The 25,228-nt window shown below is 45.3% G+C and overlaps 1 protein-coding gene across 2 annotated transcripts in view; it reads left to right on the forward strand.

Annotated features, from left to right (window-relative positions):
* LAMB4 (laminin subunit beta 4) overlaps positions 1-25,228 on the forward strand; it is a 104,832-nt gene that overhangs the window by 1,621 nt on the left and 77,983 nt on the right. For both annotated transcript variants that reach the window (XM_004739516.3, XM_004739518.3), the window contains exons 2-10: positions 6,378-6,444; positions 11,366-11,523; positions 14,492-14,627; positions 17,110-17,183; positions 18,289-18,477; positions 19,442-19,505; positions 19,674-19,888; positions 20,950-21,070; positions 22,728-22,916. In XM_004739516.3, coding sequence (XP_004739573.2) covers positions 6,411-6,444; positions 11,366-11,523; positions 14,492-14,627; positions 17,110-17,183; positions 18,289-18,477; positions 19,442-19,505; positions 19,674-19,888; positions 20,950-21,070; positions 22,728-22,916 — 1,180 coding nt within the window. In that variant the 5' untranslated portion in view covers positions 6,378-6,410. The remainder of the gene's footprint in view (positions 1-6,377; positions 6,445-11,365; positions 11,524-14,491; positions 14,628-17,109; positions 17,184-18,288; positions 18,478-19,441; positions 19,506-19,673; positions 19,889-20,949; positions 21,071-22,727; positions 22,917-25,228) is intronic.

Here is a 25,228-nt window from a genome sequence, read left to right on the forward strand (position 1 = left end):
AAATGAAGGGTGTGGTGACAAGAGCCTGACTAAAAACACTATTGATATTTGGAGCTGGCTAATCCGTCCTTAGGGGGATGGGGCTGCTCTGTGCACTGTAGAACTCTCCAGCCTTGTCCCTGGCCTCCGTCCACTAGATGTCAGTAGCTACCTCTGCCCAGTGTGGCAATCACACATGTCCTCAGACCTTGTGTTCTCCGGTGGGCAAAAGGATCCTGAGAACTCGCTGTGCACAGGAGAAGCAGGAAAGCTGACCTGGGCCTCAGCCTTTCCAGCGTAATCACAGGGATCAGCCATAATCCACCTTCGATGAGAAGGAAGGAGTTTCTATTTCAGGAGGTAGGATGGAATGACGGAAGATAGAAGGAATGAATCGGTTAACAGGATACCAGGAACCCATTGCAAAGTGACACCGAGAAATAAGAAAATGGGCGATGATTGAAGTCCCTTTGGCACATTTTGTTGGACATTTCAGGGAGAATATTTTTAGTAGCCTAAATTCATCAGAATTAACTCTCCTCTTCGTAACCTGGGCCTCAGGGGTTTCAGAGATAGCTGGGTTAAAGGATTTAAAACCCCAATGTTGGCCTTCCTTTGGGACCACTCCCACTACTCCCCTGGAGAAAAGGAAGCCTGGGACCCCAGCCCATTTTCTACCCAACATGCCAGTGGGCCCTGTAGATCCCCACATGTGGAGGTTTCCACCCCAGGCCAGTTCTTTTGACCTGAAAAGTTATAAATCCTCCACAGGATGTGATTCAGGATTGTTTCCCTAAGCAAAGTTCTAGAGCAATTCTAAATGGAGACAAGGACTGGGAATGGCTGAGCTCCTTTAGAGTTTCTACCAGCTGTGATATGAAAACAAAATTGGGAGTGTGGATCGTGGTTACATCTGTAGCCCCAAGTAGATCTCCCAAGTGCCTCTTGTTACAGGATTTAAACCTCTAGATTCACACTGGGACTCTGGAAAGCAAAGACCTATGGAAACATGGAGAACGTCAGAAACTAGAAGCCACAGAATATTAGGTGAAGGGGGAAGAGGCAGAGAAAGGGCCTCATCAGGGAACACCCAGGACTGGCACTGGTCATGGGGATCGTGAAAACAAGGCCAAAGCAGCCCCAGCAGGGATGGGCCCCGCCCAGGGCACAGTCAAGGCCTTCAAGTCAGGACAGATGAGGGGAAGTTCGAAAGAGAGAGACAGTAATAAAAATCAAGCTGCAAGTCTACATATGCAGTTGGCATATGTGTTAGCAAATACATTTGGTATTTTTATCCATACCTCTGGGGACAAGAAGATGATAGTTGGCTTTCAAGTGCTTACAGTCTATGAGGAACATTTAGATGAGGTCATAACATTTGTTTAAGAAACAGAGTGTTTTTCTACGATTATGCACTTATCCCAAAGAAATGAAAAGACGTACATTCATATAAAAACTTGTCAATAAATGTTCATAGCAGCATTCTTCATAATAGCCAAAAAGTAGAGAAAAACATCCATGAACTGATGAATGGCTAAACAAAGTGGTATATCCATATAATGGAATATTATTTAGCAATAAAAAGGGATTGCTGTGCAGATAGCAGCTACAATGTGGGTGAACCTTGAAAATATTCTGCTCACTAGAAGCCAGTCACAAAAGACCATATGTTGCATGATTTCATTTACATGAAGTATCCAGAACAGGCAAATCCACAGAGAGAGCAAATAGAATAATGGTTTCCAGGGGCTTTAGGAAGAGGCAGATGGCAGGGCGGGGAGGGGGTGGTTAATGCCAAGAGTATGGGATTTCTTACCGGGGTCAGGAAAATGTTCTCAAGTTAGCAAGTGGTGATGGCTACACAACTCTGAAAAACTAAAAGCCACTGTAAGGGTGAATTTTATGATACATGAATCATCTTAGTCAAGATGTTACCAAAAACTAAAGAGCAGAATATACTTTATGCCTTAAAAAAGGTCATAAGTGCTGTGGAGATGAGGGTACCCCCACTCAGAGAGACCTCATATAGGGGGGAAAGAAAGAGAACTCTTGTTTTTTTCTGTTTTCTCCCTGGAAGCTCATTAATAATATAAAAATCTGCTAGTCGAATGGGAAGAACCACTTTGGGATATAGAGAACCAGAAAAAGAAGGCCTTCATGGAGCAAGCTTTGAGAAGAGCAGGCACATTCGGACGGGAACGTCTAGCTGAGGCAGAGCTCAGTGAAGGGTGCCCACTCTGTCTCCCCAGTACCACAGCCTGGACCTGCAGTGCCTTAAGTGGGGGACTTGCCCCCCGGCCAGGCAGATAGTGGGGAATGCACACGGCACAAATTAGGTTCTCGTGCAGTGTTACAGCTGTTCCCAGGAGCAGCAGCAGCTCTGGTCTTCAGCCTTTAGACCCAGGAGTTACTGATGAGCAGCGGTTCTCAAACTTGGGCATACCTCAGCCTCCTCTGGAGGGCTTTGTAAAAGCCTACAGTGCTGGGCCCCATCCCTAGACTTTCTGAATCGGTGGGTCTGTGCCGGGGCCTGATCATTTGCAGGTGACACTGATGCCACTGATCCAGGAGGGTGACCGACATTGGAGAATTTGCCCAGACCAAAGGGCATCCCAAGGACACTGGGATGAACTGGTCCCATTGTTAAAGCCACGGGCCACACATCGAGAACAACTGTTTAAGGAGAGGAGATCAAATTTAGATTGGGAAGCATGAGAGAGGGATCAAGGATGACCCTCCACATTCTGGTCTAAGCAAGCTGGGTCACGGTAACCCTCAGCGGCTCCCACACTTTCCTACTTATTGGAATGACCTAGAATGTGGACATGTTGACAGCTGGGTCCCACTCCAGCCATTCCGACTGAGCATCCATAGTTTAAAAATCTCCCTGGGTATATACAATGGAATATTACTCAGCCTTAGAAAGGAAGGAAAATCTGACATGTGCCACAACACGGGTGAACACTGGAAGTGGTATACTAAGTGAAATGAGCCAGTCACAAAAAGACAGACACCGTGTACTTGTCCCTGTATGAGGTACTTGGAGTAGTCAGATCATGGCGGCAGAAACTGGATCGGTGGTTGCCAGGGGCTGCAGGACAGGAGAGTGACGAGCTCTTTCACAGGTCCAGAGTTTCTGTTTTGCTAGATGGAGAGAGTTCTGGGGATTGGCTTGCCCAACAACGGGAATGTATTTAACCACTTTCCAAATGATTAAGATGGTAGATTTTAAGTTATGCGTACTGTATCAGAAAATAAATTAGTCTTTTTAAAAAGAAGTGATGAAAAAATAATTTTCCTGGGGGTGTCTGAGCTGCCACAGCCAGGGCTGTGGAGGTGGTCAGCCGGCAGGGGAACTGGCGATTAGCCTAGGAATTCTGCACCGAGGAGCTGGTGATATGTGTTGAGCAATTATGAGTAAGGGAATTGTACCTATTTTAGTCTAGTTTAGGTTCCCCTTCCAGTTCTCTCTCCTTTGGGGCAGGTTGGGCTGGAATCCGGCAGATGAGTGCTGCAAAGTTCACTTGCTTGTATCATGATCTTTGCTGCTGCTTAAAGATACTTAGGAAACTGACAAAATTCCCAGGAGTTCATTTGCATCACAGATGTGTGATGATCGGTGATACTGAGAAAGATTTGTCACCCCCACCAAGTGCTCTGCCAAAGGCATCCCTTGCTTTTCTTTTTTCCTTTTCTTTTTTAAAATTTAAATTCAATTAATTAACTTATAACATATTATTCATTTCAGGGGTCCAGGTCTGGGATTCATCAGTCTTATGTAACACCCAGAGCTCATTACAATACATAGCATCCCCACGGTCTATCAGTCAATAACCCCATCCCCACCCCCTCCCCTCCAGCAACCCTCCGTTTGTTTCCTGTGATTAAGAATCTTTTATGGGGGGCACCTGGGTGGCTCAGTGGGTTAAGCCTCTGCCTTCAGCTCGGGTCATGATCTCAGGGTCCTGGGTCAAGCCCCGCATCGGGCTCTCTGCTCAGTGGGAAGCCTTCTTCCTCCCCTCTCTCTCTCTGCCTGCCTCTCTGCCTACTTGTGATCAATCTTTCTGTCAAATAAATAAATAAAATCTTAAAAAAAAAAAAAAAGCATCTCTTACGGTTGTATCTCCAAAGGCATTCCCTTCACACAAGCTTTTTGCTCCTGCAGTCAACCCAGCAGGTCTTCTCCTTCCTCTCTAAACCTGGGTGGTTAGAATTGTGCCCTCCGCATCCCTCCCACCTTCCCAGGGGAGGGAGACTTTAGCCCACGGTCTGTAACTGGGAACAGTGTTTCAGTTTGGAATCTGCACCATGAGTGGATTCCCCCCTGGAGAGAAGCAGGGACGCTCGGGTATTTCCTGCGTAATTTCCAAGGCTTTCAGCAACCCCGAGCCTGGGTCATTTCAAGCCCTGAACTGTAGGCTCTTCACACGCATCATGATCTCACCGAGCTTAATTTCTCTGGTTATGGAGAAGAAAACCTGCACACTTCACTTGTGCTGCCCATTCTTGTTGGAAGGATAACCACGTTGTTAATCGTCCTGCATCTGACAGAATGAAGCGCGGCCTTGGGTTCTGAATCCACGACAATGTCAGGGCGGAGGACTTCACAGTATCAAGAGTGAAGCTGAGGGAGGAGCCCAAGCCACACGCCCTGACTGGGGAAAAGGCGACAAGAAGGCGTGCCACCCAGGAAAAGCACTCGGGTTTTTCTGTACAGAAGGGATCTCCTGAAGGCTCCATTCGGGATTCCTCTGGAGGTCTTGACAAGGTTTTGTACGCAGGGAGCCATCCAGAATCGCAGGCTTGTATGAGGGATAGGACCCATATTCAGCTGGAGATGCTGCGGAGGGCAGTGCTTCCCAGTGACTCATCTCAGGACATCGGGAGGTCCAAGGGAAGCCCAGGCTGGGGGAAGAGCTTGGGTCACAGAAGGGAATTCCCCTAAAATCAGGCATTTAAACAAAAGACTTCATAAGGAGGCTGGCACTTGAGTGTAGGAGGGTGGCATTCAAGGCAAAGCGAAGAGCGAGAGAGGAGGGTTCGGAGAGCGTAAAGCCCGGCACATCAGGTTAGCGGGACCCAGAGCATGGGCGGGGAGGAACACAAAGAATTCGCTAGGAAAAGCCTCAAAAGATGGAAGCACAAAATTAATTCTCGCCTGTAAATACATGGAAAAGCATTTTTATACTCACTGCTATCTAAATAGAAACATTAAAACAATGACAATGAGGTAGAATTTTTTGCTCTTTAAATGGACAGATCTTTAATTTTGGGAAGGTCACAAGTGAGCAGCTGTTCTCATGGGCTGTCGGTGAGAGAGTGCACTGGGACGAAATGTCCACACGGCACTTTGGCAGTATCAGCTTTATACACACACGTGCTACATACATGTAGTATGTATGTATGCACGCGTGTATGTACTCTTGACTTACACATGTATATGTTTGTGTGCACACGGACACCCAAAGGACACATGCTCTTTGATCCACTCCTCCCACTCCACTTAATATATCCTGGGGAAAATTCAGGATGTGAAGAAAGATTTAGCAAAAACACCTACAACAGGAAAACACTAGAAACAAAGCACACATCGACCAAGAGGAGATTCGTTAAATTCTGGTTCCTGCTTCAGAGGAATACTCTCCAGTAATTTAAAAATACTGGTGCAAGAGAGCATTTTACCTTCTCTCCTCCCAACCCCGCCAGGCTGGTATTTGCCCATTTCTATCAGGCTTCCCCACAAAGTGACTTGGGGGCGCCCTCCATCCAGAGGGACATAGCTGAATCTGCAAACGGGGATACAGATTTGGTCTATGGAAGCCCCCAGGTAATCCTGTTGTCCCTCACTAGGCTGAAAAATTACTGATGTAAAATTATATTTGCTGTCACAGAGAGATGTCTGGGATGCGTTGATTGAAACAAGCATACAGTATGTTATCATTTTTTTAAAATTCTTATGTGAAAGGGAAGCACTATGGAAAAACACATAGCAAGATATTAACCGTTGTCTCTGGGTGGTAGTACTTCGGATAATAATTCCTTCACTTTGCCTGTCTGATTTTTCTACTTTTTCAAGAATGAGTATATCTTGATTGCATAATTTAAAAAAAATTTTTCTAAACAATAAAAGGGCAAAATTAGGTTAAAATAAAAATATACAAAGGAAATCATATTTGTTTCATATTAGCTCCTACAAACTATTGTATTCTTTGAATTCAAGTAAATAGAAAACAAATATTGGGTAAAAATTACTCCTACTTTTTAAGAAATTGGACAATGTAGATATTTTGTGCCCCTAAAGAATTGTCAAATTTTCAAATCATTCAAAATTGATGGCAATTATTGATTCTGTCAGTGACTGGCTTTAACCTCTTTTCCTTTTTTTTTTTTTAACCTAGCAAAACTGAATTTAATCGGCGCCTGACAAAAGAATGCAATTTCAACTGGTCTTTTTTTTGCACCTTGGTGAGTATTAGTGGTCAAAATCCATTTTCTACTTTTACTAAATTGTTCTGAAATATTTAGTAAAGATTTTTAAAAACATATCCACCTCTTTTTTTCTGTTCTGTTTGCTCTCATGTTTCTTCTGTTGCATGACTGCCACCAGTAACTAGAAAATTCCACTCTAACCTGTTACTCACACATAGCTATTTCAACAAACTTTAATGGAATATTACTATCAGCAGATAAGTAAGATACTGAGGAAAGTAAAAATACTTTAGATTCTTTACAAGTAGAATGCATTTTAATTTTTAAATAGAGGCCCATTTGAATGTAGCACTTGTACCAGTAATGAGGTCTTGTGAAGAATTCACAGGCAAAATTCCCTCTTCTGAGTAAGCAGCAGCAGCTTTCCACTGAAGGGCCAAATCCTCCACGCCTCTGCCATCTTTAATAAACTGAGAATAATTTACATTAGTCATAGAGAGGATGTTTCCAACAATTACGCTCTTTGATCCTGACTTTTCTGTAACAGCTTTGCTTCTAGTTACTAAGTGCTAACTAAATTGCTTAGAATCTTCTCTTCAAAGATTCATGCTGAATTTCTTCATGGCAGCAACGAAGAATCTCATGTTTCAATGTTGCTATTCCCAAAACCCCGAGGCAATCTCCCAGTTAGATTTGCTGGTGGTAGAGGAAAGAAGAACAGCTCGAAGAAGGAAATGCTCATGGGTTCTCTGTTGGAAATTCTCTGCCTTGGGGAGATGAGCCACAAATTGCTGGGAGCAGAGACTTACACTGCCTCTCCCCCAGGACAATGAAATTTAGGTCTGGCCTCAGACGGTCAGAAAAGAGCTGTTTTCCTCTACATCTGCCTCAGGTGCTCTTTTTTGGGACTAAACTCGTGTGCAAAATCAGAAGCAAGTATTGAGGATCGCTGAACCTCCGTATAGGATGGCTTCCCCACAACTTGCCAAAATCCTAAACCACAGCACGGTTGCTCAGAGACCAGAGACCCCTTCTCCATCAGGAGACCTTTCTCTAGGATGAAAGATTTTCAAAACCAAATTAGCTCGGGCAGAAAAGGACCCCGTGGTGCGTGGCTGGCTCAGTTGTGGGGAACGTGCTGCTCTTGATTTTGGGGTTATAAGTTTGAGCCCCACGTTGGGTGCAGAAATTACTTTAAAAAAAAGTCTTGAGGGGGCTCCTGGATATCTCCGTGGGTTAAAGCCTCTGCCTTCAGCTCAGATCATGAGCTGAGGATCCCGGGATCCAGGATCCCCGGATCGAGCCCCACATTGGGCTCTCTGGTTGGCAGGGAGCCTATTTCCTTCTCTCTCTCTCTGCCTGCCTCTCTGCCTAATTGTGATCTCTGTCTGTCAAATAAATAAATAAAATCTTTAAAAAAAAATCTTGAGAAAGAAAAGACCTCACTACAGTAGTTCCTGGGTTTCCAACTATAAGCTTACCCTGATCTAACCCAAATCTCTAGGGTTGCCTGTAGTCAAACTACGAACCTTATCATCAGCTTGGGCATTTTCTGGTTTGTAGTTCAACCATAGGCATTTCTATAAGAACTGGAGCCTGTTAAAGCACTTAGTCTTGCCTTCTGACTAAGGAAGATTCAGAGAAAGAATCCTAATATGCGCATTGACCAGGTTTTAGGAACTAGAAAAAAAGTACAGAACTTACCTAACACACATTCTTTGTAAATTTTCTTACCCAAAATGGGACGCCTGGGTGGCTCAGTTGGTTAAGCAGCTGCCTTCTTCAGCTCAGGTCATGATCCCAGCGTCCTGGGATCGAGTCCCACATCGGGCTCCTTGCTCCGCAGGGAGCCTGCTTCTCCCTCTGACTCTGCCTGCCATTCTGTCTGCCTGTGCTCGCTCTCGCTTGCTCTCTGACAAATAAATAAATAAAATCCTTAAAAAAAAAAAAAATTTTCTTACCCAAAGTAAGTAATGTGTGTGTGTATATTTACAGCCTTTAAACTCCAACGTGAGCTCTAAAGTATATGAAAACATCCCACTTGTTTAAGAAAATGAGAACAACATACAAAATGAGAGATATATAATAACTGTTATTTCTACAAAATGATGCTTTATGGAGCTGTGTATTTTCTTTAAATGACCAGGTCTCCTCAAAGTTCATATTTAACCAGATCCTATCTTCAAAATGCATGTTGTTTTGAGGAATGCATTGATTCTCTAAAGACATAAGGATCTTTATTCTCTGAATCAATTCCAACCTGTTGCTAATGGGATAATCTGGCAGTTGAAAATTTCAACTCAGGAAGGGTATTGCTAAGGCTCTCTCTGTTCAGGCATGAAGCTTTAACTGCTTATGCTGCTAGCTACTTTTTGCCAAGTATTTGAGGCCGGAAATTCATATTCGCATTTAGACTATTACAAGAATAATAGTTCAATTTCCCTAAGTCCTGGGATACTTTTATTTCTGAAAAGTACACATCTGATCAAAACAAGTTAGGCCAAGTCAAGTTATAAAAACATGTTAAACCTCTAAGGCAGCAATTCCAATAAAAGAATTCAGGACGGAACTTGTCTAGAAGAATAAATCCCTGGAAGGGAAGTCTTAGCTAATCCACACATAACAGCATTAGCAGAGATTTTTAAATCTGACCTTGTCTTTAAAAGCCTCTATCTTTGGGAGTCCAAACTTCTGATTGGTAATTTATCCTACAGATAAAAGGAGATCTGGGTTTGGATTATTGGGTGAATAAAAAGAAAAAAAAATCCATGTTAACCAACCTGGGATCATTTATTATACAATGAAACAAAAGTATGCAACGGTGCTAACTTTTTGCACGTATCTATCTTCAAGAAGGAGAAAGCACTGTTGTGTCTTTGCTTTGGAATCAGAGTAATCTTTGCAATGAAAGTGAAGACAGAAAATGCCTTGTCCAAAGGGGGATCTGGTAACCTGCATGGAAGGAGACATTATGTGTCATATTCTTAGCTATAGAACTGTGATCTGTGTATTAATGTCTGATAATAATCACAAAATGACCAGATGAAAAGAATAGTTTATATGGGAAATGTGGACCTAAGAGAAAGAAAACACTACTTTTCAATAGCCTCTATTTTCGGTGGAAAAGAAACCCCTGCAATGGATTTTGCAATGCAAAACAAGACCATAAAAAAATTCTTATTGTTTTACAGTTGAGAAAGCTGGAGAGAAACCAAGCTTATTGCACAGTATGGGAATGATTTTCCATTTTATGCCCATCCCTCTCCTGTCTGCTGGAATCAGGGCTTGACATAAATCTCTGTGTCTCAAGGGAAAAGTATAGAAGAGCAGTTAGAATAGGCTGTGTATGTGCATATTATTGTAGAGTGTACAGTTTACTTGATTTACCGTCCAGAGGCTGATGGGGTGATTTTGAAGGGGCAGAGGATTCTGTGGGCTTTTGTACTTTTTATTTTGAGATTATTACCGGTTCTCATGCAGTTGTATGAAATAATAGAGAGAGAGCCTTATGCCTTTCACCTAGTTTCCCACAATGGTAACCCCATCCCACCCCCCCCCACGCTCCCCCCCATGAAGAAATGGACAATGAAATTTACAGTGTTATAGTCAGGTGACCTTATTCAGATTGTATCAGTTTTACCCCCACTCATGTGTGTGTATTAAATTCTGTGCAGTTTTATTTGCATGACGATCACTGAAGATTCTGAACAGCTCCATTACCCTCAAGGAGCCCTAGTATGACCCTTTTCTGTCCACACCCTCCTCCCTACCTCCCTAATCCCTGATAACCACAAATCTGTTCTCCCTCTCTATAATTCTGTCTTTCAAGAAAGGGAGCCATGCAGTGCATAACCTTTTAATTGTTTTTTTTCATTCAGTGTAATTTGCAAAATTTTCATTTTGATGAGGTCCAATTTATCGATTTTTCCTTGGACAGATTGTGCTCTTGTTGTCAATCCTAAAAATCTTCACCTAGTTCTAAATCTCAAAGACTTTCTCCCATGTGTTATAGTTTTATAGCTTTACAGTTTTATATGGTACACTGAAGTCCAGGCCCATTTTGTGTTAATATTTGTATAAGATGCAAGGTATTGGTTACAGTTCATTTCCTTACCTGTGGGTGTCCCGCTCCTCCAGCCCTGTTTATTGAAAGGCTAGCCTTCCTCCTTTGAACTGCCTTGGTGCCTCAAAAATCAGTTGGGCATTTTTGCGTGGGTCTGGAACTCCATCTCTCACAATATCCCAAAGGGGCATGGTTTGTTCCACGGTGAGTCCAAACCCAGCAATCCAGATTATAAAGGAGGTCAGTTGAGTTTACCTGTTTTAAGAGAAAGTTGTTTCCCAAGGATTTCTTAAATTCTCTGAATGACTTTGTACAGGTTGGAACAATAAGTATAAGAGGCTAGATTAAGATTTTCCTTCCTGGTGTCTATGCACATTATTGTCATAATTATATTGACATTATATTGTCATAATGTGCATAACTAGAAATTATAAAATTTCTAGTACGTACAGGCTGTCTCAAGGTAGGTTTCCTCCATGCAGAGCCTGAGACAGGGATTTATGTGTCAGTGATTTAGTGAGGGAAGACTCTGAGGAGTAAGAGTGAGGAGGTGGGAGCAGGACATGGTTCCAGTGGGAGTGGGGCTTCAACCTCCTCCATGAAAAGTTCTGAGCACAAACCGCACCACGGAGTTGCCCCCAGCCGGAGCTAGTGGTGCCAGCCTTATGAATTGTGTCCATCGGTCACTGGCTACGGGCTGGCCCAGGTGGAGTCATGAACACAGATGGTAAACCTGGCAGGCTAAGAGATTTCCATTAGGCCAAGGGCACAACAGCATCAATTTTTATTTTAAAAATAAATAGGACTCTTAACTTTCCAACTTAACCGGTTGCTTCTTTAAGCCCTTTGCTACCCTTAGACTGCCTTGTATGCAACGTGTCTGTTGTGTTCAAGGGTTGTTCAGTTACACGAAAGCCCACGATGAACGCAAAAGGGGCTCCTGTCACCCCACCACCGGTGATCTCCTGGTGGGTCGCAGTGCACAGCTCACGGCTTCTTCTACCTGCGGACTGGACGGAGCCCAGAAATACTGCATCCTCAGCTACCTCGAGGTGGGTGGGTCCTGGTTTATCTGTGAGGATATTATTCTGTGGATGACATGGGTTTTTCCAAGTGTATCAGGGATGGGAGCAGCCCGGCAACATGAAAGAAGGACACATCACCCTTTCCTGGACATCAGAGGCACAGGCGAAACGATTCCAAGTCCAGGAGCCCTGGACTGATCAGGAAATAGGGAAGATCTGCTTCTTCTCTTTCCTTTTACCTTTGGGATTAGACAGAAAAGGCTCCTTGGTTCAGTCTTTGAAGGCAATTACGATACAATGTACTGTTCTTTGTAGCTGCATTAGTGACTCCTGGAGAGTAAATTTAGTTGATGGATCAGTGAAGAGCAAAGATTCCTCAGAGTCTCAAGGCCATTAGGCTGAATGTGAGTTCTCATTGTCCTGCCTCAGGGATGGGGGTGGTTGTAAGGACATCAAATTGATGGTATGCCAGCCTTGCAATGCCACTTGGAAATTGTCTTGTCTAAAGGCCAAAAGATTCCAATATGAACATATTTTCATGCCTTTTTCGCCCCTCAAAGACAAGTTTTATAAAAGGACCAGCTGCTTCATGGTCGTTTCCTTCTCCATGCTCTGGAAGGAGTTCGAGCATCCAAGGTCATCTGAGTATCCTACCTGCCGAGTAGCCTGGGGCCATCACGTCAACCCTCTATTTAAGATGATGTGCAGGAAGGAAGTTGGACATAAGCCTAATGTTAGTGGCCCAGGCTTTTCCATGTATTGTTCATTGAAAGCAACTCCTGGAGGTCTCTGGGAAATGCTTTGTATTCTAATTGGTTTCTAGTAAAAGAGGATGATTATAAATAAGTAGAGACAATACCTGAGTGCTTAGCGCTGTTCTAAGTTTGGGAGGGACATGTGTCAGAAAGCAGAGTCTCTACATGTGCAAGGAAATGACACAATAGAAGTTTTGTTCAACTCTAGGCCAGGTGGGATGGATGGCCCTTCCAGTGACTTCACTAATTCCAGGCCCTCTGGCCAAAGAAGTGGTACTCAACTCTAGTATTAGAAACGCTCCATCTCTGACATCACCCATCTTGTTCTCCAACCACTGGCATTTTGCTGACTGTTGCCATAGCCAACTCATGACATACTCTGAAAATAATTAGGTTGTGGTACTCCTATCTTTCAAAGTCACACCACCAAAAGTAGAAGTAAATCAGACTTCAAGGTTTCTTTTGTCTCAAGAATGCCAGACATCTTAAAATCTTAGAGCTGGGAAAAAAAATCTCAGGATGTCTTCAGGTCGACCAAGTGTTCTGGATAGGGCTACAAAGATGACCTTCTTAAACATTTGTGCAACACAGAAGGTGGTTCTTATCCCCGTCAATTATCTAACAAATTATTACCAAGCAAAACATTTTTCTTGGAAGCTTCAAGTCAACATTGACCCACAGTGTTACCCAGGTTGGGACTCCCCCTTTTGGTTAACTGCAACTAAGCAGCCCATGTAGCCAGTCCATCAAAGACTAGGTTTCTAAAAATATTTACAGAATAAGCTCCCAAATTAAACATTTTCCCCCAGTTATTTCCGTAGTATTATTGGAAATCTTTTGAAGTCTTAATATCTTTTGATGGAATCATAGGGTTTCTGCTGCTCTTTCAGAACTGGTCTGGGGCAAGATCCCCCATATGCAGAGTAGGTCTCATTTCCATTGCTCCTTAATTTCCAAAAGGCATTTCTTGTAAGTATAAGGCTTGTAATGGTCAGTTATTCTAAAGAGATTATATGGCTCTCTTGAAAGGCTGGTTTACTTTGACAGATGTTAGCTAAAATATTCATCAAAATCACCATGCATTTGGTCAACAAGTTTTATTGAGCATCTCCTATGTGCCAGACACTGTTCTGGGTAAGGAGGATACAACCTTATATAAAACAAAGTCCTTGCCTTCATTCAACTTAAATTCTAATGATGGAGACAGACAATAATCCAACAACTATCTAATCAGTATCAAGTAATGATAAGGGCTTGGGAAATATCACAAAGCAGAGGAAGAAACAAACAGCGGCAGAGGCCCTAAGGGTAGGGAGATGGTGGTATTTTAGGCAGACATCTCTCTGAGATGAGGGCAGTTAAACAGAGCCCCCAAAGAAGGGAAGGAGCGAGAGATGCGACTATTTGAGGGCTGGAGAAGAGGGGAGCCGAGAGCAGCTTGTGTCAAGACTGGAGGGCAGTTAAGTTCCTGGTGAACTCAAGGAAGATCAAGGAGAGAGTATAGGTAGAGTTGAGTGAATCTAGGGACAACTCGATTTTTAAATGTGGCTAATAGATGCATTAAATTGGGCAAACTCGAAGGCCAGTATTGACTGTTGTAATCTTTGGAAGTCCATCCCAAGTTAAGGAGTTCCAGTTCACTAGTAAGACCTTCTAGTCTGCAAGACAAGGGGACAGGCCTCCCTATTACAAGTTCAGTGAGAGTCTTTTACAAAATCCACATGATTTTACAAAACCCATGATATAGAGGTTTTGGTGACCGCAAGTTTTTCTGCCAAAAACCATGTCTGAGAGAGAAAGGAGCATGGTTGCTGAAAACCTGGTGGCCAAGTGTTCCATTAATTTCTTGCCACATAGTCTTTTTCTAACTAAAGAAAGTAATCCGTACTCAAAGACGGTATCCTATTTCTCTATAGTTTAACGTAACCTCCAGGTCATCCACCTCTTCTGTAGGACAAAAATTAGCAAATTTGTGAAAGACAAATTTATGTGGAACTACGAATTTATATTTTTACCTCAAATATATCAATCTATAAAATTTCTGGGTCATATTTTTATTGCATCGGTCATTGTTGTTAAGTACCTATTGATGGAAACATTGATGTCTTGTTATTTCCTTTGCTCTTTATTTTTAGTCATATTGAAAGACAAATATAGCAAGTACAGCTTGTTTTTAAATTCAGATCAACAATAAGTCATTATGACTCTTTATTTGTGATCTAAATGATGGTCTTTTCCAGGGGGAGCAAAAATGTTTCATCTGCGACTCGAGATTTCCGTACGACCCCGACGCCCCCTCCCTCAGCCACACCATTGAGAACGTAATTACCAGTTTTGAACCGGAGACAGGAAGGAAATGGTGGCAATCTGAGAACGGTACGACGGAGTTCCTTTGCAGCTTTTCATTTCTCTGTATTTTTAATAAGATGTCTTTTGCGCTCTATGATCAGAACAATTTCACAGCCAGGAGCCCTGTTGGAATGGAACTGTCTCTACGGAGAGTGGAAGACCGCAAGACCGCGTGTAAGAACAGACAGGATTTTCATTTCAGGAAAAGGTTATTTTCCTCCAGAGAACTCAATGTATTTTAAGCATCTAAGTCCGAGTGCTTCACTCTTTCCATGTGCGGGAAGAAATTACCTGTGCATCCTTTTGTTCCTTGTGGAAAAACAAAACAGAACAAAACAGGACACTTGCAAGGTGCCGGTAAATGCAGGCTAATATAAAACACGCTGGTGTACTTGGAATTAAGGTTGCCCCGGGGGGAAATCTGAGAGTTAGCACCGCGTACTTTTTCCTTCTGCAGCACATGCAGGGGAGAGAGAAAAAGAACATTTCATTTCTTGCTGGGAGCCAAATATTTTCATATAAAAGTTGAATTGAAAGGATAGTTGGTACTAACTGAAGGTTTTTCCTTTCCTGGATCAGTGCCCTTCCAGGCTCGTGAACGATTGTGGTAGTTAGGCTTCTGTCGGCCCTCACTGTCCCCACTTCCGAGGTGCCCCGATCAGGACTGGACAGGGATTCCTCACGTCCCACCCAGCCTTGGGCCTTACGTGCTGGAGTGGATGTAGGCCGGCTCCCTCATGCCTGGCTCCTCTTTAACCCATCTGGGACCCTCAGCCCACAAATAATTCCACTTGCCACATCTCTATACGTTGTACAGGGGCCACAGTCCCCCATCCTCTTCCGACGCCCAAGCATATTTCTCACAGTGGATCTTAGGCCGTTGGGGATCATGGGAATAATCATACTGTGTAGGATGATAATATATAGGGCAAACATAATATGGGGCTCTTATTCTATACCGTCCATCGGGCAAGCAGGGGATTGGTGTCTACTAAAATGCCAGCTCATTTGGGATCCCAGATACTCATCTCTAGCTGAGCTCTCCTTAGTGCATGGGCTGGCTTTGCCACAGCCGCCTGCCTTCACTTATGCCGTTTTTGCTGAACAGCTGTTTTTTTTGTTGTTGTTGTTCTTGAGAGAGAGAGAGAGAGAGAGCGTGTGCACAAGCAGGGCGTTGAGAAGCAGAGGGAGAAGCAGACTTCCGCTGAGCAGGGAGCCTGATGTGGGTCTCGATCTCAGGACTCTGGGACTGTGAGCTGAGCCGAAGGCAGATGCTCAACAGACTGAGCCACCCAGGCATCCTGCTTAACAGCTGTTTTAAACCACGTGTCCAGCATCTGTCCGCATCTCCTCATGGAGGGAGCGCCCCTCTGACGAGGTTTGCATAGAACAAGTGTTTTCAGCCAAGAACTTGGAGAGGGGAAAGGAGATCTCCTTTCTAGAAAGGGTGAGGCGCCCTTGACCCAGAGCCAGGAATGGGGCTGCCCTTTGAGCAGCAAGCCCTCCCGCATCATTCACCCCCAAAGAGAATGGCCTCCCGTTCTCTACAGCCCAGTTACTGCTCTCTGGGCTCTGTTGTTCTGTCCTGGAGCCCCTCGCCACGTGTGCTCCAGGGCACTTAGGACGCGGCTGACAGGAAGGGAGATGTGCTCACAGTGTAAAACCACTCCAGATTTCTAAGACTTCATTTGGAAAAAAAATGAAGCATTGTTAATAGTTAACAGAGAGCATTATTAATTTTTTCAAAAATGTTGACCGCATGTTGAAATGAGGCTGCTTTTGATATATTGGGTGCAATCCATTAAAATTAGTTTCACCTGCTTATTTGTACTTTTTGACGTGTGGCTGCGAGAAGATCTTAAATGACACGTGTGACTTCGTGTGACTTCTATTCCCACAGGATAGGGCTGCTCTGGAGCAATCAGGGCTTCTGTTAGGTCCAGAGTGGGGCTGGTCCTCCACGTCCAGGCTGCAGATCCAGGGCCGCTGACTCTCTCAGGGCAGAGTCCCGGCCGGGCTACCTCTCTTCCTCGGTCCTGGGGGAGCCGCAGAGCCTTGCTCCAAGGGGAACAGGTCAGCTCTGTTCTGGGCTCAGTGACAATGAAACTAGACCAAGGGATCGTTAAGCAGCTGCTGAAAGAATAAGGGGTGTCGGTTTTACCCGGCTCTGGCTTGCTCGCTCCCAGTTACGCACACATGAGTTCAAGGACATGCGTTCTCACCTTCCACCTATGGGGACCGTCCGGGAAGTCCCTTGCACGAATGTAATCCTGCCACTATAACATGAATGTGGCGCACAGTCCTGGTAAACCCTATGTTGCTCTCAAATAGACCTTCTCCTGTGCATGGAGTGTTATGGGAAATCATTGGAGGAGACTGGGAAAGAGTCTGGATCCCCAGCTATGTGATTTCAATGGGTTTTACTAGGGGCAAGCCACAGGGGGGATTAATGTGATTAATAGGGGTCTCTCGAAATCACTCATTTTCTTCTTTCTGGATTTTTCTTTAGGTGTTGATCATGTCAGCATCAGATTGGACCTAGAGGCATTATTTCAGTTCAGCCACCTCATTCTGACCTTCAAGGTACAGATGTGTGGGCTTGCTGCCCCGTTTATCTACCTATCAGATGTGGTCTTGCCTGGGAGTGCACTTCCTTGCTTCCTGGCAGAGCACAGAGGGCTTTGTAAATCTCTACTGAAGCTTTGTCATTTGGGTTTTGGTTCCTGAGCAGAAAACAGAACAAAAAGAACAAAAAAAACCAGAACAACAACAACCACAAAAACCCAAAACCCCACTGTTCATTAGTTAATCACTTAGATGGTCAACAGAAGAAAGAAAGAGAGAAATCTTACAAGATAGAGCAGAAAGGAAAACTCCAAGCCCTGGGGTGATAGGGACTGCAAGAAATGGAAAAGTATATTTAAGGAGAAAAAGGCAGGAAGTGGAGATTATTTAAGGAAATCCAGAAAGGTTGTGATAAAAGAGGCAGAAAAATGAAAGGGTCTTTACGAAGGATAGTTAGATGCCAGAGAAATCCTGGGCTGTAGTTATTCCCAAATCATTCATCAAAATTCTAATTCTGTCACCTGGCCAGAAGCAGAATAAAGGTAATAAAAAATGAAAATAAATTTAAAATGAGATTTTAAAAAGCCCTGCAAGTGTCTGCCCTCAAAGGGCTCAAAGTCCAATCAAGGATACGAACATACATAGAGATTTAAAATCATAATACAAAAATGGTGAGTACGGGAACTGACTGTGTTCAGAATGCTGGTGGGATCCTTGAGGAGATGAACTCTGCACTTAGGAATCAGAATCAGCCTCCTGGTAGGTGTTGGAGGGGTTTGCCGAGAAAAGTGTTCTCGTCAAAGAAAACCACATGTAAATAAATCACTGTAAAGTATCAATCACATTGGCTTTTTAAAAATTGACAGGCTCTCCCGTCTTCAATGAATAATTCACACAGCCCATACACATCTTTTAAATGGAACCAGATTCGAGGCCAAGTATATGCTCATGAAAGCTTACTCCTGATTGGAAAGAGATTTCTGTATGTTTATTGTATGATAGATTTTCAAAGATACAAATAAAGTTTTAAAAACGGAGACTAGGAAATCTAAAAGTTTGATCTGAAGTGGGTAACGAAATCTGACTTTGTGAAGCATTACGAATTTACCTCATGTTTTCCTAGACTTTTCGGCCTGCTGCGATGTTAGTTGAACGTTCCGCAGACTATGGACACACCTGGAAAGTACTCAAATATTTTGCGAAAGACTGTGCTGCTTCCTTTCCCAGTATCTCTTCGGGCCAGGCCCAGGCAGTGGGAGACCTTGTTTGTGACTCTAAATATTCGGATATCGAACCTTCCACTGGTGGCGAGGTAGCCTTTCCTTTCTTGGATTTCTCTGGTAGAAATGAAACCTTTTTTTAGCTCCTGTGGTTCATTTAAATGAAAACAACTTAGGTAGTGTTTAATGAAATAGAACTCAAACAACTTAGGTAGTGTTTACTGAAATAGAACTTTTTAAGAATGAAGGTGTCTAAATTGAACTCAGATAAATAACAATTACCTTATAGGAAATAACTCTGCACAGGGCATCTGGGTGTTCAGTTGGTTGAGCTCTGACTTTTGATCTCAGCTCAGGTCTTGATCTCAGGGTCATGAGTTCAAGCCCCTTGTCTACTTAAGAAAGGAAAGGAAAATAATTCTGCAAGAGGGCCCAGCTGAGGGTGAGTGAGGACTGAGACCCAGGCTGGGCACCAGGGCACAGGGCCCACAGAGGAAGGAGCCTCTGTTTTTAACCCTTTGCTATAGGCTGGTGGCCGCCCTGGTTAAGTTGTGTTCTCTCCATGTTCTGCCAACCAGCACCCAGCTGGAGCCTTCCAGGAGCTTCCTCTGAGCAAAGCTGGTGCCTGGCAGAGAGTCAGGGTGGGAGTGGTGTTGGGCTGTATTATTTTATCAGTTAGAATGAAAGAACTGGTAACAGAGGACAGACTCTAGAATTCCCACCTGATCCAGAGGGATGATGACCTACTGAACTATGACCCCATCCCTCCACCCCAACCCTGGGCAGGAGCCATGAGCGCTTCTGGATCCTTCATAGACCACGTGGGCATAAAGAGCCATAAAGAGCCAGAATGACTGTTTAAGATCTTTCCCTCATTTCTATTATTGGGACTTGTATTCATGTGAGAACCCAAATTACAAATATTTGTATTTTAGAGGCAGCGGGAGAGGCAATGGCTCAGCCCTTTTGCAAGGTCAGGATCTCTCCTTTGAGAGTATATTTAATAAGGCTGTTTTGGATAAAATGCATATACATTTACCTGTATTTGTTTTACAGGTCGTTTTAAAAGTTCTGGATCCCAGCTTTGAAATTGCAAACCCTTACAGCCCCTACATCCAGGGTATGACTCGCTCTCTCTGTTCGCACCAGCTCCTTTTCTAGAATTCTGGGTGCGGCGTATTCCTCGCCACTGTGGTTCCATAGTTCATGAAGGGGCTGTCATTCCGGGAGGGGCCCTTGACCTGAGGCCACCTAAGGGTGCTTTGCTTTGCTGTTTTCCATTTTCTAGACCTCGTGACATTAACAAATCTGAGGATAAACTTCACCAAACTCCATACCCTGGGGGACACTTTGTTCGGAAGGAGGGAGAATGAGTCCCTGGGGAACTACTACTACGCTCTGTATAAGATGGTGGTGCAGGGCAGCTGTTTTTGCAACGGTCATGCCAGCGAGTGTGGCCCGGCGCAGAAGGTGCGGGGAGACGTGTTCAGCCCTCCCGGGATGGTGAGTTCCTGAGCCATCCCAGAGGGCACCCCGGCCGCTCTTACCTTCCCTTCACTGTGCTGCCGCTGGATGTAGATGAGACTCTCTCTGGGGGGTCCACCATCGGAGTGACAGCTCTGCGTGGGCGCAGGTGTCATTCAGCCTGGCCTGCTGCACCAGCTGGGGGGGGGGGCGGGGAGAGGGGGCGGACTTTGTTTCTCTGGCCAGAGGTTCTTCTAGATTCTGCTACAGATGAATTAATGAGGAGCATTTACCATTTATGATCTCAGGGGAGCCCCATCTTGCTCCCTTTTTGTTTTATTTGGTTTTGGAGGGTCCCACAGAAGTGCCTGTGGCGGGGGGGTCTCTTGTGTGAGAGAGCCTCTGCTCCATGCCAGGGTCTTTGACTAAAATCTGTCACTGCAGTAACGGCCCCTCCAAGTAACATTCTTGGTCCGGGAATAACTGTTCCTAGCCCTGATCTCTCCTGTGCTTGGGACGAGTCTCCAAAGAGGGATGTAGTAAGAGAATTGTGTTTTTATGCCGAGTCCCGAGGGTGTGTCCGCGAAGTAACTGTAAACTGTTAGCCACGATCAGAGAAGGCGGGATGCTTCCTTGTCAGCCACCTCATATTTCACTAGAAATAGAACTTGTCTCTTTGAACTTGGACATACACGGACTTTTGTGGAAAAGCCAAGAGAATCACACCTATTTCTCCAGCTTCTTTCTGTTTTCTAATTCTCTCTTTTCCCTTATGCTCCTCAGCCACCTTGTGCACACACGCACGCGAGCGCGCACACACACACACACACACACACACACTCCCCATCCTGTCTCTCCTGGTGCGTGGTCTGCCATATGTTGCCTTAAAAGTAGAACTCAGGAATGCCAAAAAAAATATTGCATTTCTTAAACTTATTCCAAAATTTAAGAGCTGGTTGAACAAGTAACAAAGGCTAGTCCCTGGTGCTGTCACCAGGAAGGGACCCTAAGTCCCACAGAGGCGCCTGGCCTGCTAGTTCCCTTTCCATGTGACAGACCCCAGCATCCTTCCAGCAAAGCCCGCTTGCCACACCACACAGGTTCACAGTCGCTGCGTCTGTCAGCACAATACAGACGGCCCGAACTGCGAGAGGTGCAGGGACTTCTTCCATGACGCCCCGTGGAGGCCGGGAGCAGGCCACCAGGACAGCACGTGCAGAGGTACATGGGGAATGTTCTCAGCCTGGACACAGGGTGCTCTGCGCTGCCCAAAGGCCAGTTTAGTCCATTTCAGTGGGGCTGCGGGCGGCAGGGGTGAGGGACTGTCCTCCCGGCTCTGGCTGTGGGATATCCTAACATCTCCCATGACCTCGCAGAGAAGGATAGCGACTTCTCAAGCCTTCACACCAAACGTGAGCAGTAATTTACACCCTGAAACAATATGCATGTCATGTGGAGGTCATGTGGTCACTTTCCGGAGGAAGGGCAGAGCCATGGACCGGTTGTGTCATTGGGGACAAGGCTGGGCCAGGATCTGGCAAGCCTGGGTTTGGTATGGAGATCCCTACCCTTTTCCTGAATGATCATACATTCCATGAACTGGATTTTTTTTTTTTTAAGATTTTCTTTATTTATTTGACACAGAGAGCACAAGCAGGGGGAGAAGCAGGCAGAGGGAGAAGGAGAAGTAGACTCCTCTGTGAGCAGGGAGCCAACCTGGGACTCGATCCCAGGACCCTGGGATCATGACCTGAGCTGAAGGCAAATGCTTAATCACTGAGCCACCCAGGCGCCCCTCCCACACCGTCCCGTGAACTGGATCTTAAGCACATATGTCAGGTGGGATGAGAACAAGGACCAAGTCTGACAGGCCGTTGTATTTTTTGTGAAATATTTAGGCTAGTAAGTTAGAGGGGTTTCTTGTAATGTGTTTGCTGCCTCTGAATTTTGATGAACTTCCATACAAACTTGTTACTTGGTTTCCTTTCCCAGACTGGTAGAGGTGGGGGGGTGTAAGGAAGGTGCTGGAAGGTGACATTATCCTCTCTTGATTATGTGCCATCCGGGAGAGTCACAGTGAGCCACACCCAGCAAAATGGAGCCTGAGATTTGGCTATTTACAGGGAATCCCCAGCAAGGCATACAGCACAGACTCTACCACCAAGACAAAGTCCTTTCCCGCTGGTGCTCCGGTTGAGCCCCAGATGGGATGAGAATGACCCACAGCCGCCCTTCGCGCTCTCCTGCTGCCCGCAGAGGTGGAGAAGCAGGCGGGGGCCCAACTCTGACATCTTACCTGAGGGTCCCTGGACCCGCAGAAGATGTGAAATAAAAATTCAAGTTTACAAAGCCTGAGTCAGTAAAAGTGTTCTTTACTGGAAAACAAAAAAATTGCATTCTAGGCCTTCTGGATCACCTAAATGATTGACTTTTGTTTATTTGATATTAAAAGAAAAGCAAATATTAAACGTAGGGAGCCCATTTTACAGAGAGCACCAGGAAGATCCTTTGAAGGCCCCTGTTTTCGATTGTGTGTACTGGGGATGCCCGAGTGGCTCTGCCCATTCAGGGTCTGCCTTGGGCTCAGGTCTTGATTCCAGGGTCCTGTGATGGAGCCCCCTGCCAGGCTCCCCACGCAGCAGCAGGTCTGTCTCCCTCTGTGAATTCTTTTTCTCTCACTCGCTCTCAAATAAATAAAAATCTTAAAGCAAAAACAAAAACAAAAACAAAAACCCGTGCCTACTTGGTGTGTCTCTAACAAGAGGGGAAGTGGCAGGAGATGGAGGATGGAGGGCACACGGCTGCGGTGATTGGCGCCGACGCAGTCCCGGTGTCCCCCAGACCTTGGGCAATCTCTCATAACCCCCTCCCTCCTCAGCTTGTCACTGCAACAGCCACGCCGACCGCTGTCACTTCGACATGACGGCGTATGTGAGGAGCGGCGGCCGCAGCGGGGGCGTGTGCGAAGACTGCCGCCACAACACCGAGGGGCAGCACTGTGACCGCTGCAGACCCCTCTTCTACAGGGACCCACTCAAGGCCATGTCTGATCCATACGCCTGCATCCGTGAGTCCCCGGCCTTGGGCCCGTCTCTCCCGCGTGTGTGAGCAAAGGCTGACGGAGAGGTCTCCCTCCCAAGCCCCCCCGCTCAGTTTTACAGCATCCCCAAAGTGCCTGATTTAGGGGCCGGGGGGCTTGCAAAAGCGCCGCAGCTCTAAGAACCTTCGTTCTCAGAACAGTTTGGGCTGGATGATCCAGGTCCATGCTGGCAGCCCCGCGGCAGTGGGAAACCAGCCTGGATTGAGCCGGGAGGGGGAACGTGGTTTCAAAGGATGCTGTGGACACCTGCATGTCCTGGAGGTCAGTGGGGGTCAGGGGAGTAGTTAAACCACAAGGACTCGACTTAACCCTGGCCAGCTGGCTCTACTTAGGATGATTTAACTTGGCCATGTTGCCAAAGCAACAGGCATTCTGTAGAAACTTACTTCGGATTTCGAACTTGGGTCTGTCCCCAGGCTGGCCATAAGGGGATGGCCGTCGCTCCCATGCTGTGAGGGGCGGTGGTGGGCAGCTCCCAGGCAGCACAGCTGGGCAGGAGGGAAACAACCAATAATCCACCCACAGCCATCTGTACACACACAACCATTCCGTTTTCACTTTCAGCGCAGTATTCTGTAAATTACACAAGACGTTCAAGGCTTTATTATACAACAGGCTGTGCGTTGCATGATTTTGCCCAACTGTCAGGCAGTGTAAGTGTTGTCAGCACTGCCAAGGCAGGCTAGATTCAGCTGTGATGTTTGGTAGGTTAGATGTATTAAATGTATTTTCGACTTCAGAAATTTTTGCCTTATGATGGGTTTATCAGAGCCCTGTCTTAAGTCGAGGAAGATTTGTAGTGAAATTGGCTGCAACATTAGTCTGGCCGTAGACCATTCAATTTTGCTGATAAGATGCATAAACTAACACGACCTTTCTCCTCCTCCTCCTCCTCCCTTCCTCTTCCTTCTCCTCCTCTTCCTCCTCCTCTTCCCCCTCCTTCTTCTTTTTCTTCTCCTTCTTCTTCTCGTTCATTTACTTTAGAGAGAGAGAAAGAGGGAGCCAAAGCAGGAGAGGGAGAGAGTCTTCAGCAGCCTCCATGCTGAGCGTGGTGCCTGATGCTGGGCTCCGTCTCACGACCCTGAGATCATGACCTGAGCTGAAACCAAGAGTCAGTGGCTTAACGGACTGAGCCGCCCAGGCACCCCACCTTGCTTCTTTTTTTTTAATCTTAAAAAATCTTTCATTTTGTCTTAAATCTCCACTTTTAAAAATGGAATATCTTATGCATATACAAATAATAGAGAATAGTATAATAAGCACCCTTATGCCCACAAGCAGCTGTGTCCAAACATACCTTACCTTTCATCTGCAAGACCTTGATGAACACACCGATGCTGCTCTGACCCCACGTGCACACCTGCCCCATTTGCTACTTTCGTGTGGATACACTCACGTATTTGGCAATTATCATTACAATGCTGGTGTTTCTATTTTTGCATGTCCTTGTGTACAAACAATATATGTTGGCATGTCTTCAGACTTCAGGTAAATGGTATCCCGCTGTATGTATCCTTGATTATTTTGTTCAACATTATATTTTGGAGATTCATCCATATCACATAGCCCTCAGTCTCCAGTTTCAAAATCTGTGTGTCGTATCTGCATAGAGCTCGCTCTTCCATAAATATGACTAAATCTATTTGGCCATTTTTCTTTTGATGTTTCAAAAAACACTCTTGTATATGTGGCCCTGTGCACATGCACAAAACCTGTCCCTAAGAGCCATACCGAGAAGGGAATTACTGGATTAGGGTATGAAATTCTTCAAGTCAGTTATATGATAACAACATTATTCCCTAAGTGGGGGTACCAGTCAACACCCACACCAGCCATGTGTGAGTATTATTGCTCTGCATCCTGGCCAGCCCTGGGTTTGTCCCACTCCAATTTTTGCTAACAAAAAGCTGTCCCATCATTATTTTCATTTAACGTCCCTGCAGGAACGAGACTAGAGCGAGACACACCAAGCACTTAGGTCCCAAAGCTTCAGGGAGAACTCTCTGTCTCTCTCTGAGTGACGTAAGCACGGGGTTGACACGTGCCATTTGCACTAACGTGGTAGTGAGCGCCTCGTTGAGTCGCTTGTCTCGCTCCAGTCCCAGCACTGCTGTCTGTCGAATACCGCATGGATAAGTGCTCCAACTTGATTTCCAATATCAAGAGCCAGTTCCTGGGTCTGTCAGTCTCTACTCACAGACTGACAAGGAGCTGGTTACTGTTTTGTGGATGCTGGTGGAAGACATGAAATTTCAAGGGGGAGGGCAAAGGACTTCATG

The sequence above is a fragment of the Mustela putorius genome, unplaced genomic scaffold (assembly GCF_011764305.1).
Source record: "Mustela putorius furo isolate JIRA1106 unplaced genomic scaffold, ASM1176430v1.1 tig00003845_pilon_pilon_pilon, whole genome shotgun sequence".
NCBI classification, from domain to species: domain Eukaryota; kingdom Metazoa; phylum Chordata; class Mammalia; order Carnivora; family Mustelidae; genus Mustela; species Mustela putorius.